General features: G+C 43.4%; 1 protein-coding gene across 2 annotated transcripts in view; it reads left to right on the top strand.

The window, feature by feature from the left end:
• The window catches only part of TMIGD2 (transmembrane and immunoglobulin domain containing 2), a 43,261-nt gene extending 36,729 nt beyond the window's left edge, over nucleotides 1–6,532 (top strand). Inside the window, exons 4-5 of one of the 2 annotated variants that reach the window (XM_077279162.1) lie at nucleotides 2,336–2,434; nucleotides 5,869–6,532. In XM_077279162.1, the coding sequence (XP_077135277.1) occupies nucleotides 2,336–2,434; nucleotides 5,869–5,894 (125 nt within the window). In that variant the 3' untranslated portion in view covers nucleotides 5,895–6,532. The remainder of the gene's footprint in view (nucleotides 1–2,335; nucleotides 2,435–5,868) is intronic. The other variant, XM_077279180.1, reaches the window with a different exon arrangement.
• The last annotated feature ends 14,860 nt before the right edge of the window (nucleotides 6,533–21,392 follow it).

The raw sequence follows: 21,392 nt of genomic DNA, 5'->3' as shown, positions 1-21,392 counted from the left end.
CACATTATCAGAATACCAGTGACATCACTTACGGGGCTGGCACTTGTTTCTGTACTCCAGATATTCTGACAATTTGCTCTGTTGCTGGCTCATTATTGCTGATCTGATCTGGCAACAGAGAGTGCACTGTCATTGTGCTTATGGTTCAGTGCATATCATGCAAGGACTAGCCCAGCCCCTGAAATGAGCATCACTGATGACACTTCGTTTCAGGGTGGGCGCAGGGGCTACAGCAGTGACTGCAACCTCTGCCCTCTGATGAAGCTTCGTTTGGATATCCCAGCATATAACTGGTACTCTCAAACGGGGCGCCATCAAAAAGAAACTGAGAAAAAAACAGAAAAATAGTTAATGCAGTTAGGGAACAGTACGGATTTTATTTAATTTATATTAGAAAATAGCTTAGATTATGGCACTAAATGGAAAGGGATTTAAGAGGAAAATGACTTTGGACTTCAGACAAACCCCTTTAATTGGAATCTAACAGCAGCATTTCACCACTCCCCCCTCAATAAATAATTAAAATGCGAATGTAGCTCTTTTAAAGATAAAACTAGTAATACCGTTGCATGGCCAGTCTGTTCCTCAGTTACTGAGAAATCATCATTTCAAATTAAATGCTAATGAGGCTAATTATCTATTTGTATATCTGAAGCCTCTGTCACTCCAGCTCTACTTCCTGTCCGATGCTGCCACCTCCTGCTTGACTGAGAGCATCTATGCTGTGTGACTTCAGGTAAAGGAGCCATCAGACAAGCAGGAGCAGGCAGTGTTGGGCATGGAATAGAGCTGGAGTGACAGAGGCTTCAGATCTACAAATAACTCTCCAATCTCATTTGCATAGCAATTCAGACGTTGATTTCTCAACAACGGAAGAATGGACTGGCAATGTGAAGGTAATGCAGGACTTGTCTTTGAAAGAGATACATGCACATATTAATAGTTTAGGATGTGAAATCCTGCTGTCACAAATGTGTCATATCATCCTGAGAGATCTGATGGTAGAAGATCACTGTGAATTGTGATTTGTGGATTTTCCATTTAGCCTGTGTGTTTGGGTCCCACATTAAATAAATTTGGTTTCCTTTGGTGATGAAGAGGTTATCGACCCTTTCTATGGTGGTCAGAAACTTGCAGATCCATTTTCAACTGTTTTTGATTGGGTCATTACTTGTCCCTAAAAAACTTGGCCAGACCCTCTCTGTCTTGCGAGTGACAGCTCCTTGGAGATGCTGTGCATAGACATTGAAGACTTTGCTGCTACTGGAGATTGTTGCATGCTGTTTTGGGTGTATGCTTTCCATATTTTCCCATTTGGTTGGTGCATTCCTATCCTTCCCTTAATACCTCTCTGCCTTTGGTGAGTGTTTGCATGTTTGTTGCTTTCTTTTACCCCTGTCTGTCTTATGTGTTGATACACCAACTTTCCTGTCCCAGGCCTCCTGGGTGAGGGGACACCTTTGTGAATTACAGGAGATCAGTAAGGTCGGAGACTTGGGCCTCTCCACCATCAAGAGTACCCACGGGAATAGTTAGGGTCACAGTTTCAGGGATAGCTTGAGGTCCCCTCCCTTACTGAAGATCCATCACAGCGTGACACCTGCTAATAGATTCCTTTTAAAGTAGAATGTAGAGAATAATTTACATGAGTTTTTCCAGTCAAGCATCCTATTGAGAATACGTTTATTGTGTAACTTTTCTTAAGCTGTTTTCACTAATTTACTGTATTTAAGCATGAGCTATTGGTAGTGATCAATATACAACACATATACAGTATACACACATGGATGTGATGGGGTTTCGTCATGATATTTTTTAGTTTTGATTAGAGCTATTGAATGCTTTTAAAATTCTATGGAGGGAAGAGGAGTGAGGAGTTGGAAGCAGATACGCACATTTTGCTGCAAGTTCTCCTGAAATGACAATTACAGTTCTCCATAGAATTTTATGAGTATCAACTATTATTATGTTATGTGTAGATTTGAAGTTAAAGAAGATAGATAGCGGCATTCACCACTGACATTTCCATAAAAATCAGTTTATTCAGTCATCTGATGCAATGCAGAGACTGGTATCTCGTATCTCAGTATTGGGAAAATCTGGAATCACTGAATACAAATTTTCCATGTGAACTGAAAATTGGAGAATGAATGATCTACCGAGGTGAAGAAATTCAATATTTCTCTAATAATATATATTACAATGTTTTCTATTTTGATGTGTACTATTTGGTTTATGAAATAAAATTAAAATAACCATTCTTCAACACAATCTAACTTGATTACATTTAGTACTAAATGGAATGAATGTCATTGAAAATATTCTCTGTTTTTAGAACTTTTTCTTGATCACATCTATGGAAATGTTAAAAGAAACACATCAAGGACAAGTAAACAGACAAGTAAAAAGACACGTAAAAAGAAGACTAGCAAAAGTAAGTGATCACCTATCCATAACCATTTTTTTGTTAAGTCCAAAAGCCACTAAAATAAGTAACTAAGCAACATTACAAATAGTCTTGACTAAGAATATCCTAGTATTTTGTGTCCATCCATCAACAGAATTATTTAATTAGTGGTCATAGCTTAAAAGGGATTGTCCACTACTCGAACAACCTCTTCTCAATCCCTGTGTTTGCCCCCCAGTAAACTGATAATAACACTTATGCTCATCTCAGTGAATGTGCCTACAGAGTCATATAAAGGTTTGGGAACCCCTGGTCAAAATTACTGTTATTGTGAACAGTTAAGCAAGTTGAAGATGAAATCATTTCTAACAGGCGTAAAGTTAAAGATGACACATTTCCTTTGTATTGTCTGCAAAAAAAACAAATATAGTCATTTTTTTTCATTTTAACAATTACAAAAAGGAAAATGGTCCGATGAAAAAGATTGGGCATGGAGACTTGTGTGCACAGATAACTTTGACCAACGTTTCAGACCTTAATTACCCTACTAGGGTTATGGCTTGTTCACTATCATGGTAAGGATGATGCCCAACCTTCTCTAACCTTGTGCCAAAAAATGGTAGCTATAAGTTGTTCTAAGCCACTGCCTAGCACTCTGAAAATAAAAATGATGGAGGCCCAGAAAGCAGGAGAAGGCTATAGGAAGACAGCAAAGCGTTTTCAAGTTGCCCTTTCTTACTTCGAAGTGTAGTTAAGAAATGGTAGTTAACAGGAACAGTGGAGGTCAAGATAATGTCTGGAAGACCAAGCAAAATTTCAATGAGTGCTGCTTATAGGAATGCTAGAGAGACAAATCAGAACCACTGCTTGAATGTAAAAGACCTTCATCAAGATTTAGCAGACTCTGTAGTTGTAGTACATTGTTCTACTGTCCAGAGACACCTGCACAAATATGAAAGAGTCATCAGAAGAAAACCTCTCTTGCATCCTCACCATAAAATTCAGCATCAGAACTATGCAAAATAACATCTAAACAAGCCTGATGCATTTTGGAAACAAGTCCTGTGGACCATTGAGGTTAAAATAGAACTTTTTGGCCATAATGATCAAATGTATGTTTGGAGAAAAAAGCCCTCAGAATTTTAGGAAAAGAATACCTTGACAGTCATTAAGCATGGGGATGGATCAATCATGCTTTGGGGTTATGTTGCAGCCAATAGCTGTGGAACATTTCACAGGTAGAGGGAAGAATGGATTCAGTGAAATGCAAACATAACACTATCTGTAAAAAAGCTGAAGTTGAAAAGGGGATGGCCTCTACAAATGGATAACAACCCTAAACACACATCAAAATCCATAATAGATTACATCAAAAGGCGCAAGCTATAGGTTTTACAATGGCCCTCACAGTCCCTAATCTGAAGATCATTGAAAATCTGTGGTTAGATCTCAAAAGAGCAGTGCAAGATGACCTAGGAATTTCACAGAAATTGAACAATTTTCCAAGGAAGAATGGATGAAATCCCTCTAAACAAGAATTAAAAGACTCTTGTCTGGCTACAAAAAGCATATACAAGCTATGAGACTTTCATAAAGATATGCTACTATGTACTAATCATGCAAGATGCCCAAACTTTTTCATAGGTCCATTTTCCTTTTTGTAATTTTTAAAATGTAAAAACGAAAAAATATATAATTTTTCCTAAAATACAAAGGAAATGTGTCATCTGTAACTTTAGGCCTTTTAGAGACCATTTCATCTTCAACTTGCTCAACTGTTCACAATAACAGTAATTTTGTCCAGGGGTGTCCAAATTTTTACATACCACTTTATGTGATTTGTCCGTGTGTCTGAAGGAGGGGAGAGTGAAGCCAGTGCTAATTGACCGCAGGGATTGTGTGACATAACACTGTTATGTGATCCCCGTGAGAGCCAGTGCCAGCAACGCTGGAATGGTACCAGCGTCGGATGTGAGCATAGGTTTTATTATTTTATTGAGGGCAAATATGGGGATTGAGAAGGGGTTGTCCAATAAGTGGACAACCCATTTAAAGAAGACAGTCCTTAACTGGGGTTGGGGACCTACCAGGTCAGATTGTGAGGCTTGAAACTCGTTGTCTTCCTCAGTATCTCTGTGTTTCTTTTCTTTATGCTTGGCTATAGTCTACAAACCACTTACTCATCTTCTGTATAGTACAAATGCTGTGCTCTAATGCCACACATAACATAAGGAGTGGAAGTGCAGTAATACAACCCTACTGGTGACACCAGTGGAGTGGATTCCTGGACCTCTGCCACTAACTGTATCTCCCAGAGATATTCTCATTATATCCAGTCTGCACACCATCAATGCTGGGGCAGCCATCTCCTTGTGTAGCAACTTCTCAGAAATCATAAAGCCAAACTTGCACAGTAACACAATAAAACAGACAGCGGCACTAAGGGAGCCAAGAATGATGTATTAAGGTAACATATATTGTGGGGTTGTTATGCTTGCTGATGTCCTGAGAACACATTCTTGGACACCTTACTGCCTATCTAAGACAGATAGAGTGTGTGAGACATGTCTTAACCAAAAAAATACCTATCAGAGAAAGATGTCACTTGTAACTAGTGTCACAGGAGGAAAACTCAGAGGAGATGAGAAACTGACAAGAAATCTCACTTGTGACCACTTAGTCCTTCCTCCTGTTTCGGAAGTTTGCATTGGAACTTGAAGTTACTGGACACGACCGTATCCTCTAACAATTGGATAAGGAAGATTTGAAAACATCTCTCATGTCTCATGGTGAAATCAGTTTCAAAGTTATTACAGTAGAAAAGAGTTTAAAAAATAAGTAAAGGGAATCTCAGCAGGTTTTTGCTATATAATCCGAGGGCAATATAACAAACAGAAACCCTGTCAGAAATTCTGATTTGCGATGTGGTTTCAATACAGTGTTTTATCATGTCTGTTGTACCTGGCACCAGTCATTGACCGCTCCTGCCAGAGATTCAGCTACCCGCTGTCAACAGAGCAGCAGTTTCTCTTCCTGTTGGCAGGATGGGACTACAGGTGTCATGCTGATTGTCAGCTAGCTCTCCGCTGCCTAACTGGAGGAAGCCAATTGTCAATCCACATGACACCTCTAGTCTCGCCCTGTCAACAGGAAGAGAAACTACTGCTTTCTTAACAGCGGGTAGCTGAATCTCTGACAGGAGCGGTCAATGACAGGCACTGGGTACAACAGGTAGATAGTTTCCTCTGTTAGCAACTACATGCCTTTTTTTAAGTCTTGGATATCCTCTTTAAAATAAGAACCTCATGTTCAGTTTTGCTAATTTTTGCTTAGTGGCATTAGATCAACGTATGAATTTTAGATGTGCGGTCCATATCTTTTCTACAGTTCAGCATATTACATGTTAAAATATGTTAAAATCTTGTCTTGAGATCATTGTTCTTTTTTTCATGTTTTTACAGGGGACAAAAAGAAGACATCGGTATAAAGATGTCACCATAAAATCGAATTAACTGGTTATCCCAGTTTACACCAGTTTGTGCTTTAACACTCACCGACTTATACATAGGACATAACTACTAACGTCACAGCTTGTACTGTGCAAGCATCGAGTGTCCTGGAAAAGGAAGCAATTTGTTATTCCTAAATGTATAAAAAGGGCAAACAATAGTCGGAGAATTGAGGCGTTAGTCTCCAATTATACATCAATAGTTTTTCACCAGTATTTATTAAGCGGATATAAGGTGGCAGTAATGAGTAAACTACTTTTGGGCAAAATGGATTGGTGTCTCTGGATACTTTTGGATCAATCACCACTGCATCTGAATGATGGTTCTTCTTTAATGTCAATATTTATAAAGCGCTGTCTTCCAAAAATGCAGAAAACGTAAAAGAGGGTGGTAGGTAATAAAACAGAAAGCAACGATACTGTGCATGAGGATGACATTAGCCACGTGTTCATAAAGAAGATACTGACTATCCCAGACTATAATGCCAGATTGGCTGGAGCTTTTCATTTCATACAAATAATTTTCCTTACATGGAAATTAACATAAATGTGACCTTTTATATGAAATTTGGATTGGAGATAAAATAAAATAATAAATAAACAAGATACTATTAAATATTATCGATGTCGACTTTCACTGTAATTCTGCCTGTGATGATAATGAGATTAGTTTTGAGAAGTGATCATTACAGAACAGGTTGTATCAGACTTTTGAAGTCTCGGTGATCGGTATAAGGACTAATATTCCATGATTATTTTAAATATATTGTATAAAAAATAAAAATAACATATTTTTTAAATAAGTTAATCTTAAAAACTTTATTTCAACCCCAAATAATTTTCAGATGATACATTCCCTTCAGTTTGATATATGTGAGGCTGAAAAAAAAGTTTTTTCTTGTACCTCTTTATTTTACTTCCCGTATTTTATGTAAAGTCTTTACAAGTTCTCATGATACCCCATAAAAATAATGCCACCATTCTGTATGGCAACATAAAACTGAAAATGCAAATGAATAAGGCTTCCATACTGTACACATAAATAGTGCCGTTATAGCTTATGATGAAATAATTCCACCATTCTTTTAATATTGATAGTGTTATAGTATGCACATTATTCAATAAGCCATGAGATTAGGAGCTCTATTAAAGCTGCAGAGTTAGTAATCTAGCCTCCCTGTAAATATTGGTGTCTTTAAAAATTATTTCACATTACAATTTTATCACTTCCACACACACTGGGCGAGGTACGCATCTCTTGCTCCCCGGCACGTTACATAAATGTGAGGGTCCTGGCTGGGTGTATGGACTTGTGTTATGGAGGTGCTGTGCCCTTGCATCATGTTACTGATGACTTGGGTTTTCCAAGACCAGATATTATACAGTTAAATGAGGGAGACCACCAGTCAAAAATAAACTTTTTACTGAGCGATAAATTGGTGGGGATTATATAGATTATGTAGCGGGTGCACAACTTTTCCTTCACAATATGGAGCATTTTTCACACAAAGTTCAAATTCCTTCATCTTTACTTGCTTGTTCTCTATCTTCACTGTTTCACTTTACTTTGCCACAATCCAACTCGGTACTACAGTCCAGTTAGCAAAAGTCCTATTCTCAACCCGCGGAACAGTCTTCTTTTCCCTCAAGAGAACTATGTTGCCAATATGGTCAGTACTTGGCTTCTCTGCTACTGACGATCTGGAACTCCCGCTTGGAGCACTCTCTCTTTGTCTTGCTTTCTCTGTCTCTTCATGGCCCGTTACCTCTTCGAGTTGTGAACTCAGGGCCGTACTGCTAGTCATCCTCTTCTGTGACCCATCTCCGATTAACCACTCTGTCCTTCCATCGGCTCTCCTTTATTTATTGGCTCCAGTTCCTGCTTACCGCCGTGTTGGTCTCCCCTCACTTCAGGACACACACATCATGCGGCACTGCTACTATTTAGACCTTACGTCCTCTTCAGAACCACACTGGGCTCTATCTGGCGTCCTGACAGGAAACTGTCTCTGACCCGTCACCTTAGCACTTCCCACTCTGGGCTAGTGCCAATCTTTAACTCTAACTCTCCATACCATAGGGCAACAACATAACCCCATTAACGCATGTCACAGTTCACATTACACAACACAACAATACACTTGTTTCTCAAGGCGGAACGTGAGCAGTATGTCCTTCTCCTTACACAAGAACTAAAAGCGTTAGACATTTTTCAGATCCAACAGTAATCCATGCCAATTATATACTCTCAGTATGTTGTTATAAATTATATGAGTTTGCAACCTACAATACACATACCGAGCTTGTTACAAGCACAGAGTCCTTCAGCCCAAACCACAATGCTTGACCTCACAATTGTTTTATAATTTGTGCTGGTACCCAATATATGTAGATAGTCACTCTACATGTGGTCGATGTCCTAGATTTCCTGTAACAGGAAACCACTGAAAAAAAAAAGTTATATTCATTGCTTCATTTAACACATTGCCTTGATATATCTCATAGCTAAGACAGTAATAAATGATTTTTGCTATTAAGAAAACTTATAACGAGTCAAACCTTACTACTAGTGATGAGCGTATATACTCGTTACTCGAGATTTCCCAAGCATGCTCGGGGGTCCTCCGAGTGTTTTTTAGTGCTCGGAGATTTCGTTTTTCTTGCCGCAGCTGAATGATTTACATCTGATAGCCAGCATAAGTACATGTGGGGATTCCCTAGCAACCAGGCAACCCCCACATGTATTTATGCTGGCTAACAGATGTAAATCATTCAGCTGCGGCGAAGAAAACTAAATCTCCGTGCACTAAAAAAATACTCGGAGGACCCCCGAGCATGCTTGGGAAATCTCAAGTAATGAGTATATTCGCTCATCACTACTTACTATCCTTTGCCGGTGAGACTGACCAATAAATGTGTCTACTGAATAAATCTGTAATCTTGTGTATGTAATTCAATGTATAATGATATATTCTGTTATATAAACTGCTGTCACAATTGTAGCTGGAATTGGAGTATAAAATGAAACTTCGCTAAAATCCAACCTCATTTAAATGGAATGTGTCATCAGAAAATGAACTATTCTTTAAATCAGGTTCTTGTGTTAAATGTATTTTTTTCTCATTTTTGCAGTGATTTTTTCCAAATCAGGATTGTATTAACCCCTTAAGCCCCAAGGGTGGTTTGCACGTTAACCCATTATCTACCAATGTCCTATTTTTGGGATGCCTAATCTTTAGCATCTAGCAACTAAGATTTTATCATTTTTATAATTAGGTCCAATTTTTTGTGTTGTGTTTGTAAAATGAATGTTTACAAAATAGGAAATCATGTCACTGTTATTTTTAATTGAATATTGGGACGCCCTTTTCTGAAAAATCCGTGCTTGAAAAAATTCTGCAAATTATGTTTCTGATTCATTAGGACCCAAATCATTAAAAATCTGTCATTAAAAAAAAAAAAAGAAAATTGCTAATTTGGCAAGTAATGGGTTAATGACCGGGCCAATTTTACAATTCTGACCACTGTCCCTTTATGAGGTTATAACTCTGGAATGTTTTAACGGATCCTGATGATTCTGACACTGTTTTCTCGCGACATATTGTACTTCATGATAGTGGTAAAATTTATTTGATATTACCTGCATTTATTTGTGAAAAAAACGGAAATTTGGCAAAAAATTAGAAAATTTAGCAATTTTCCAACTTTGAATTTTTATGCCCTTAAATCACAGAGATATGTCACACAAAATACTTAATAAGTAACATTTCCCACATTAAATAAATCAAATCTATAAACCAAATTAGCAGTGTGCATGTCATGACTGTTGATTCTGTTGGTTGCCAATTACTCGCCTACACCTAGTCATTCATTTTTTCCGATGTTGTATGATCTTGTGTGGGAGGTGGGCGGTCTTTCATTGCTGCTCATGTGACCTCTGTAAACTACATTTCCGACAATCCCATTCTTCTTCTCCAGGCACTTCCATCTGCTCTGTGATCTGCTCGTGGCTACAGAGGAGGAAACATGGTGCTGTGATTTAATATCAAATGTATAGTAAATCTTGTTTTCCCTTCCACCGTGTGTAAAAGATTTAGAATCAACCTTCCTCCAAACGTTGGGCTCTCCATGCATGTGCTGTGACAGCGACACATGCAGCTGCGTTGCCGGACAGCTGATCCGCCAGTGCGCTCCATGTATCCGGGTTCCCTCTGCAGCTTATACAGCAAGCGCTATAGCTTGCCGAATAAGCAGGGAACAGATCAAATTCACTCTAGACCTGTATGCTGGACCAGAGACCCATGACCGCGTATAGCCCATCTGGACCGTTTTTTCCCCCCCCCCACCCCCAGACCAAATTCTGCCACCCCGTCTCATGCTACATATGCACAAAAAACATGACACATTAAATTCTTTGGAAATTTTTTGGCCACAGCGGCCAGTTTATTAACAAACAACAGTTAAAACATTATAACCATACAGAATTATCTGAAAAACCTGAGGGGGAGGGTTCTTGGAGCTAAAAGATCTGGCATTATATATATATATATATATATATATATATATATATATATATATGGGCAAAACCCAACACTTTTTTACCCTCAGCCGTGACAACCAGCTCGAGGGCACCATGTAACCCTATTTCAGGGCAGACCAAAAACCCGAAAGCTCCCGAGGACAATCCCCGTCCAGAGCGCGTAACCACAAGCCAGATCCACCCCCATCCTTTTAATTGACCTTCCTCCAATAAACATCACCAACTCCAAGAACCCCGCCCCCCCGCCACACTTGCCACTGTGACAATGAGAACTCGTAAAAGTAACAAAACACCGACCTCACCTACTAATTAATTGCATTACATACCCTAAACAACAGCCCTGCTCGATGCCCCTGCAAGCAAAGGGAGGGTGGGTGGGCTTTCTCTATTGCCTTCCTCCTCGTGACTGGACTTCTTCCTGCACTTTTTCCCCTAACCAATAATACCCAGCCCCCAGCTCCTCCCCCCCCCCTTTTCCCCCAGCCAATCCCTTTCACTAATTCAAACCTGATATGGGAAAAAACCCTCCCATGGCAACTCAGTCATGGGGGGCTTTCATCTAGCTCTGCCCATTCCAGCCCCCCCCTTGACCGCGTATAGCCCATCTGGACCGTTTTTTTCCCCCCCCACCCCCAGACCAAATTCTGCCACCCCGTCTCATGCTACATATGCACAAAAAACATGACACATTAAATTCTTTGGAAATTTTTTGGCCACAGCGGCCAGTTTATTAACAAACAACAGTTAAAACATTATAACCATACAGAATTATCTGAAAAACCTGAGGGGGAGGGTTCTTGGAGCTAAAAGATCTGGCATTATATATATATATATATATATATATATATATATATATATATATATATATATAGGCAAAACCCAACACTTTTTTACCCTCAGCCGTGACAACCAGCTCGAGGGCACCATGTAACCCTATTTCAGGGCAGACCAAAAACCCGAAAGCTCCCGAGGACAATCCCCGTCCAGAGCGCGTAACCACAAGCCAGATCCACCCCCATCCTTTTAATTGACCTTCCTCCAATAAACATCACCAACTCCAAGAACCCCGCCCCCCACCAACCACAAACAGCCCTGACCACCTCAGGCTCGTGAGTGCCCCACCACCGCCAACGCTCTTTCCACACCCTCCTGTATGGCAAGCGCCCACAAGTCTACACCGATATCGTTTAGGTGCACACCATCCTCTCTCCAAAAGTTACCGACCCCGGCCTCCAACTCAAAGTGCCTCACTGCAATTCCTCCATTCCTGGATACAAACTTCCCCACAGCCCTATTAAGTTTGATCCTGGCCCTATTAATGCCTGTCACAGACCGAGCCAACCTCCACCGTTTCCTGGGCACAATGTCGGACCAAACCGTCGTAACTCCTGGATAAGAGACCCACAATCTCAAAAAATCGAAGCGGATGTCCCTGATCAGTTCCCTAACCGGCTTCGTACCCAAATCATTCCCCCCTATGTGCACCAGCAAGATATCGGGCGCTCTATCCAGACGAACCGCCCGGGAAAATTCGGGCAACACCCGGTTCCATAACATACCCCGGAACCCCAACCATCGAATCACTACCGTGTCGCGGCAAAAACCCAACTGTCTGCCGTCCGGTCTCGCGTCAGCCCGCGCCGCACCCCAATACACGAATGAATGTCCGAAAATCCATGTCAATAACGGGGGCCGACCTGAAAAACAAAACAATAATTAAATGAACCAGAAAGCTACATGGCCCCACACCGACTAATGCCGTATATAAGTCAAATAACGATTAGAACTCCAGCGCCCGATTCGTTTAATCACATCGGACCCTAAACCCAAACCATCCGCAACCGTTGCCGCCCCAATTCTAAAAGAATGAGACCCGTATGACTGGGGATCCAGTCCCAACTCGACTAAAACCTTTTTTAAAACCGCCGAGAATTGAAAACGTGACAAGAAAGTCCCGTCCTGGTGGCAAAGTAACGGGCCAGACCTAACCGACCACAAACCCCAGTATTCCTCCAAACATCGCTGCGGACACATCAAACATCCATTTACCCTCCCTAAAGCCACCCGCTTACCCTTTCCGAACCTGTCAGTCTTCGACCTCCGAATCAAAAAGGAAATACCTCCCACCCAAAAATCAACATCCTCTGCTGACAAACCTCCCGCCTTAGCCTTGTTAGGGGACACCAGCTCACCCAATCTCAAGGCCCCAAAAAACGCCCAAGAATATGCCAACCTAAACAAGGCAACTTCAAACTGAGAACCACAAATTCTCCCAACTGCATCTCCTAACCTTACTAACAAACTAAAAGAAATGGGTCTACGCTTGTCAACACTAGTATTCCCGCTACGAAAACCCCGCAGGGCCTGAACTACGAGAAAATTCTTGGTAACATCGACCGACCCCTGCAGCTTGAAACCAAAGGCCAAACCCGCCATAAATTTATTCAACTTCGATACTGACCAATTCCACTCAGCTGCCTTGCCCACCAAAAACAATACCGCCATTGTCCTATCACTGTCCGATTCAGCCACTCCCCATTGACCAGACCAACTCTCCCAGATTTCCCAAGCCGATTTGTAAGCCAGCCACGTCGACCTCGAGACCGAGGATTGAATCAACCTTCCTCCTCGTCCGCAACAATTTTCCACAAACGTGAAGGGCATACCACTCCTGAGGCGTCCGCATCTGGGGCCAACTCCCGGAAACGTTCCAACTGTGAACGAGACAAAGCATCCGCTAAAGAATTTTGTACCCCCGGTACATGTACTGCAGAAATGTATGCATTTAACTCCAAGCAGCGCAACACAAGTTCCCTAACCAGCCTAATCACCGGGGGGGAGGAAGAGGTTAAACTATTGATAATAGCAACCACACTTAAATTATCGCAATGAAACCTGACCTTCCGATTTTGAAAAATGTCACCCCAAATCGCAACCGACACCACAATTGGGAACAGTTCTAAGAGTGCAAGATTCTTAGTTAAACCCTGCTTCCGCCATACTTCCGGCCACACCTCCGCACTCCATCGACCTGCACAAAACGCGCCGTATCCAACCGAACCGGCCGCATCTGTGTAAATTTCACAATCAAAATCATCCACGGCTTCCAACTGAATCAAAGAGCGACCATTATAATTTGACAAAAAACGCTGCCAAACGACCAAATCTTCCCTATGCTCCTTGGTTAAACGAACAAAATGATGCGCCGCCCTAACTCCGGCCGTTGCCAACGACAACCTTCGGCAAAAGATTCGGCCAATGGGCATAATCCGGCACGCGAAATTCAAACGCCCCAAAAGGGACTGAAATTCTTTCAACGTCACCTTACGCAAGTGACCAATCCTGCGTACCTCATGTACCAGCAACGAAAGTTTGTCCTCAGGTAACCTACATTCCATCTTCTCCGAATCGATAAGGATACCCAAAAAACTCAGAACCTTAAAGGTCCCTCCGTCTTCTCCTTCGCCAACGGTACTCCAAACAACCCTGCCATCCACTCCATAGTAGCCAACAAATTCCTGCATACGGCTGAATCAGGGGGGCCAGTAAACAAAAAATCATCCAAATAGTGGATGGCGGAAGGAACACCGGACACATCCCTGATAACCCATTCCAGAAACGTGCTAAACATCTCAAACAGTGAACAAGAAATCGAACATCCCATAGGCAAACATCTGTCCAGATAAAAGCCACCTTTCCAACTACAACCCAACAAAGGAATGCTATCCGGGTGCACAGGGAGCAACCGAAAAGCCGATTCAATATCTGTCTTGGCCAGTAAAGCCCCCTCGCCATACCGCCGTACCCATTGCACTGCCGTATCAAACGAGGTGTACACCACTGAACAAAGCTCTCCATCTATGCCATCGTTAACTGACCTCCCTTTCGGATACGACAAATGTTGGATCAACCGAAACTTGTTCGGGTCCTTCTTGGGCACCACCCCCAAAGGTGAAAGGACCATGCCTTCAATGGGCAATGAACTGAATGGCCCAGCCATCCTACCCAGTTCCACCTCCTTCACCAACTTACTGCTAACTACCTCAGCATGCAAATCCGCTGACCTCAAATTCTTAGTAGTAAAGGGAACCACGTGATTAGGGGCCGGGATCCGAAAACCCTCAGAAAAACCCCGTAAAAGAATTCCCGCCTTATCTTGATCAGGGTATCTATTTAGATAAGGGACCATCCCTTGAAGCCTCACCGGTGTCTCCCCTTTGACTACTACCCATTCCTGGCTTACCCTTGGCTTTTTTGAAACATTTGGATGCTCCATGGGAGCTCCCGTTGCAATGGGAACAAACGTGCTTAAATTTGCAGGAGTTCCCGTACTTACATTGGCCATCATTGAACTGCCAACAAGTACCGGACTTCTCTTTCCCGCCCTGTGCCCCCTGGCCTCCGCTGGCATGTCCTGATTGCTGAGTGCTGTTGCCCCCGCTACCCTGAAAGGACTGCCCATATCTCACCGGAGCCATGACTTTCAACCAGAGCCCGATGTCCTTTTGGTCCCATTTGATTTCGGGCCTGACTGCCTTCCTCTGATGGAACTGCTCGTCATAACGGAGCCACGCCTGCCCCCCATAAGTCCGATGTGCCTCACCTATCGAGTCAAAGTAACAAAACAGGCCCGAACAGTTATCTGGAAATTTCTCACCTATGACACTAGCCAGTATCGCAAAAGCCTGCTGCCAATTAACGAAAGTCTGCGGAATCAACCGCCACCTACGCTTCTCCTCCTCCTCTTTTTTGCTGTCCTCCTTCTTACTCTTGTCCAAATTAAATTTTTCCAAAGGGAGTAGGGAGAAAATCTCCACATACTCATCCTTCCAAATCCTCCCCTTCACTTCCTTCTTTAAATGCGCCCCCAGCGGGCCCTCGAAGCAGACGTATACCTCCCCCTTTGCCCTGTCGTCCAATTTTACTTTATCCCCTTTATCCTTCTCAGTCTGTACCGACACCGATACACCGGCGGACGATGCCTGTGCTGACCCCCCAGAGCTAGTCGCATCACTAGCCAACCGCGATCCCGCCCTCACACCCTGTAACCAGGCTCCAAGGGGGGAACCCCCATCCCCCTCCGCAACTCCCCCTTCCAGACTTTTCAAAAAATGTGACACCCCAGCCAAAATATCACTAATTCCCGACATCCCAGAGCCCCCTACCCCCGCTATAGAGCTAATAACGGATGCCGTACCCCCGATACCCCCAACCCCCCTTAAACTACCCCCTAAATGAGACAGACTAGACGTGGACGTATACTCACGGGGCTGCGCGGGTGCTGTGTCCCCGCCAGCCGGACATCCAGACTCCTGCCGAGTTCCATCCTCCAATTGTTTGCTCCCCGACTCGCTCCTGGTGTCGTAGCCCTGCCTCTCCAGGCCCGCGCCCCTGGCCTCCTCGTCACCAGGGGGGACCGGAGCGGGGGATATGTGGCGCTCCCTAGACCGTCTGCCGGATCTGGATCTGGCGTCAGCCGCCGTCGCTTGCAGCCTGCTGTCTCTTCCTGTGCCACTGTTGTCCCCAGCCTGGGAGTCCTGAGGCTGTCTGCCCTGCAGCCTGCTCTGCCGGCCTCTCCACGTGTCGGACGCCCGCCCTCCTGCAACACCGTGGGCGCCTGGATCCTCCGCAATCGCTCCGCTTCCTCCTGCAGCCGTCCCAGCTGCCTGGCGCCTCTGCTCCGCTGCTGCCCGAGCCGTGCACACCGGCGCCACGCCGCTCCGTACTCTCCCCGGCTGCCCCGAACTCCGGCGCGCAGGCGCAGGCCTCACTTCCGGTGCGGCCTGTGGTAAAGGGGAAGCGCGCCCAGCCGCCGCGCTCCTGGTCTCCATAGTGCGGCGCCGCGCTGCGCCGGCAGGTCGGGGGCCAGGATTCCTGCCGGAGGCGGCGCCGGGCGAAGCAGCCGCGCCGGGGCACCGAGCCTCCGCAGGGTCCCGAGTGGGGCTCCGCGGCCTCCTCCTGCCGCGCGTACCCATCTCCGGCGACAGGCGCTCCGGTGGCCTGGTCCTCCTCGTCCTGGTGCCGCTCGGCTCCGCAGTCCCCAGCAAGGTGGCCAGCTGCTCCTGCAGCCATCCGTCCCTGCGCGATCTCGCCATCTCCCGAAGCCGATCCATCATGCCGTCCACGGAATCCATCTTCTCCAGGTAACGGATTGCAGTGAGTAGAGGGGGTCTTTCTCTATTGCCTTCCTCCTCGTGACTGGACTTCTTCCCGCACTTTTTCCCCTATCCAATAATACCCAGCCCCCAGCTCCTCCCCCCCCCTTTTCCCCCAGCCAATCCCTTTCACTAATTCAAACCTGATATGGGAAAAAACCCTCCCATGGCAACTCAGTCATGGGGGACTTTCATCTAGCTCTGCCCATTCCAGCCCCCCCCCTTGAATCTATTTGCTCATCTGTTGCCCAACTGTCCCAGACACTGTGGACAGTCCTGGATTTGGATCTGCACCCTGCAGTCTCAAGCGTCTGCTGAACTTCCCTCACTGCCTGCACCTCTCTGATATCTCATCTTGCCGGGGGGAGAAAGAAATAGTAAATGGGTGTGAATTGGGGTGTGGCCAGGGGCATGACCAAAATTTTATGCTGCGCACTTAGCGTGCCGCATGAGCTGTCCCTCATTCTGTTCTTCAAAAGTTGGGAGGTATGAGTATAGTACTTTCTTCTGCTCAGTAACAGAGAACTGCTTCCTGCCATGAGGCTTAGCCACACACTACCTTACTACCTGAAACACAGCCCTGTATGAAGTAAAACCATTTTTAGAAGACCACACAAAACTGTTTTGAAAAATGGGAGGAGGGGAGTTAGAGTTCTTAAAATATATGGCCAGTATTCTATTGCTATGTACATGTGGATTTCGTTAAACAACAGGAAGTATGAGTCTAAAATACCACCAGTTGCCAGTGTGAAAATTGCAAGATATCTAGTTTGGATTTTTAACCCCTTAATCCCATATGACGTACTATCCCGTTGAGGTGGGGTGGGCCCGTATGACCACCGACAGGATAGTGCGTCATATGCGATTGGCCGCGCTCATGGGGGGAGCGCGGCCGATCGCGGCTGGGTGTCAGCTATCACAGCTGACATCCAGCACTATATGGCAGGAGCGGTCACGGACCGCTCCTGGCACATTAACCCCCGGAACACTACGATCAAACATGATCGCAGCGTTCCGGCGGTACAGGGAAGCATCGCGCAGGGAGGGTGCTCCCTGCGTGCTTCCCTGAGACCCTCGGTACAAGGCGATGTGCTCACCTTGTACAGAGTGGCTCCTCCCTGCAGGCCCCGGATCCAATCTGGCTGCGGGACTACATCCGGGTCCTGCAGGGAGGTGGCTTACCAGCGCCTGCTCAGAGCAAGCGCTGGTAAGCCTGCCACCCTGCAGTCGCTGATCTGACACAGTGCTCTGCAAAGTGTCAGATCAGGGATCTGACCCTATAACATGATGCCCTCCCCCCAGAGCAATGTTGTAAAGTTAAAAAAAAAATATTCACATGTGTAAAAAAATCCTAAATAAAGGGAAAAAAAAATATTGTTCCCATAAATACATTTTTTTATCTAAATAATAAAAAAAACAATAAAAGTACACATATTTAGTATGGCCGCGTCCGTAACGACCCCACCTATAAAACTATCCCGCTACTTAACCCCTTAAGTGAACGCAGTAAAAAAAAAAAAGAGGCAAAAAACAACGCTTTATTATCATACCGCCGAAGAAAAAGTGGAACAACACGCGATCAAAAAGACAGATTTAAATAACCATGATACTGCTGAAAAAGTCATCTTGTCCCGCAAAAAATGAGCTGCCATACAGCATCATCAGCGAAAAAATAAAAAAGTTATAGTCCTCAGAATAAAGCGATGCAAAAAGAATTATTTTTTCTATAAAATAGATTTTATAGTATAAAAGCGCCAAAACATAAAAGAGATAAATGAGGTATCGCTGTAATCGTACTGACCCGAAGAATAAAACTGCTTTATCAAGTTTACCAAACGTGGAATGGTATAAACGCCCCCCCAAAAGAATTTCATGAATAGCTGCTGTTATGATCCCAGTGGCTTAGGATCACAAATTTAACCAGCTAAGTCAGAGATAATAGGACAAGCTCTGGGGATGTGGTAACTGGACTGACCGCAAACCTGATCCTAACCAAACACACTAAAGGTAGCCGTGGAACGTTTCCTGAAATCCTAGACATCTCTTCACGGCCTGAGAAACTGACTACCCCTAGAGATAAAGTAAGACCTCACTTGCCTCAGAGAAATAACCCCAAAGATATAGAACAGCCCCCACAAATAATAACGGTGAGTTAAGAGGAAAAGACAAACGCAGAGATGAAACAGGTTAAGCAAATGAGGCCCGCTAACACTAGATAGCAGAAAATAGCAAGGGATCTGTGCGGTCAGTAAAAAACCCTATACAAAAATATCCACGCAGAGAATGCGAGAACCCCCACACCAACTAACGATGTGGGGGGAGCAACTCAGCACCCCAGAGCTACCAGCAAGCAGAGAAATCACATATTAGCAAGCTGGACAAAACTCATAATATTCTAGGAAACATATAGAACATAGATGAGCAAAAATAAGCAAACAGAACTTAGCTTCTCATGGAGAGACTGATAACGGATGTAGACAGGAGCAATCAGAATAGCACTGAATACAACGACAGCAGGCATAGACTGAGAGTCCAAGTGAGCTTAAATAGAAAACCAGCCCACAGATAACGAGACAGCTGATGCCAGTCACAAACCTGCAGAAAGACAGCACTCACACAGTACCACTTGTGACCACAAGAGGGAGCCCAGAAATAGAGTTCACAACAGTACCACTTGTGACCACAAGAGGGAGCCCAGAAATAGAGTTCACAACAAGCTGCTTTTTGGTCATTCTGCCTCACAAAAATCGGAATAAAAAGCGATCAAAAAATGTCACATGCCCGAAAATGTTACCAATAAAAACGTCAACTCGTCCCGCAAAAAACAAGACCTCACATGACTCTGTGGACCAAAATATGGAAAAATTATAGCTAAAAAAAAGCTATAAATAGTAAATCAAACCCCCCTTTATCACCCCCTTAGTTAGTTATAATAAAATTAAAAAAATGTATTTATTTCCATTTACCTATTAGGGTTAGGGCTAGGGTTAGGATTAGGTTAGGGGTAGGGTTAAGGCTAGGGTTAGGGTCAGGGTTAGGGCTAGGCCTAGGGTTAGGGTTGGGGCTAGGGTTAGGGTTTCAGTTAGAATTGGGGGTTTCCACTGTTTAGGCACATCAGGGGCTCTCCAATCGCAACATGGCATCCGATCTCAATTCCAGCCAATTATGTGTTGTCCAAAATTCATGTTAATTAATAGCAGTGCGGATTTCAATTAGTGAGGTCATTCATTCTGTGAAGAAACAGGTCTCAATTATTGCCCTTATTTAAAGAGGGAGGGCAGCAAATGTTGTCCCTCTGGTTTTAGCCCTTGCTCAGTGAATAAAATGGGTTGTTCCAGATATTGTACCGAAGGAGAAAGAACTTTGATCAAGAAGTATATTAGAGAGGGGAAAACATCTAAAGAAGTGCAGAAAATGATTGGCTGCTCAGCTTAAAAAAAATTCCAATGCTTTAAAATGGCAAACAAAACACGTGGTAGGAAAATAAATACTACTATCCAAATAGATTATAGGATCACAAGAATGGCAAAGAAGCATCCAATGATCCGCTCCAGGGAGATCAAAGAAGATCTTCAGTTACATGTGAGTCCTGCAACCATCAGAAGACACCTATGTGTAGCCCAACTATTTGCAAAAACCCTTCGTAAAGTACCATTGCTTGGCTAAAGTGAAGTGGAGCAACATTCTATGGACAGATGAGAGCAAGATTGTTCTTATTGGGTTTAAAGGCTGCAGACAGTTTGTGAGATGACCCGTAATCACTGAATTCGAGTCACAGTACACTGTGAAGACTGTAAAATATGGAGGTGAAAGCATAATGGTTTGGGGATTTTTCTCATACTATGGAGTTGGGCCCATTTATCGCATACAAGGCACCATGGACGAATATCAATATATCAAAATATTGGAAGAGGTTGCCTTATGGTGAAGGCAAAATACAAATGGGTGTTTCAGCAGGACAATGACCCTAAACATACCAGCAAGTGGTCAACAATCTAACAAAACAAGATTGATGTTATGAAATGGCCAGCCTAATTCCCAGGACTCAATCCGATTGAGAATTTATGGAGTTACAAAAAATGCAGTAAAAATATATCTTTGCACTGTGTTAGCCAGTAGATAGAAAAATATTACAATTAGAGAGTCTTCAGTCGTTGAAAAAATGCTGTTTTTGATACAAAACCTAAGAATGCAAAAAAACTGTGGAATGATTGCAGTCTGTTTGGGCTGGAATATCTGTTTTGTAGGTGTCAGATGTTAGTTGACTCCATGCAATGCAGATGTTAAAACAGTTATCAGAAATAACAATTACATAACTAAGTATTATTTCAGTGATTAACACAAAATTTGAGTTTATAAAAGAAAATGCAGACTACACTAAATTTATATTTTGTTTATGTTTTCATTTGGAATTGAATGTGCAGTCCTCCCAGTGCCTTTGTGTATATGGAAATCAAAGCTATTATTAAGTTTGAGCTCAGTTGTTGTAATTCCTTCATCCTAAACCTGTTTTCACCTTCCTGACCAGTCCAATTTTGTCAATACTGAACAGTGTCCCTTTATGAGGTTATTACTCTGGAACATTTCAACATATCCCAGTGATTCTGAGAATGTATTTTCATGACACATTGTACTGTATATAAAAAAACGAAAATTTCAAAAGCCATTTTGCTATTCCCACTTCATGTATTTCACATTGACATGCTTTAACATAATTGAGTGCAACCATTTTCGTATTTTGATATATAAGTTGCTTTTTTTGGTATGCACCTGTTCAGACTA

This window comes from Ranitomeya variabilis, chromosome 1 (genome assembly GCF_051348905.1).
Source record: "Ranitomeya variabilis isolate aRanVar5 chromosome 1, aRanVar5.hap1, whole genome shotgun sequence".
Taxonomy (NCBI): domain Eukaryota; kingdom Metazoa; phylum Chordata; class Amphibia; order Anura; family Dendrobatidae; genus Ranitomeya; species Ranitomeya variabilis.
This window is presented reverse-complemented; position numbering and strand designations above follow the sequence as displayed.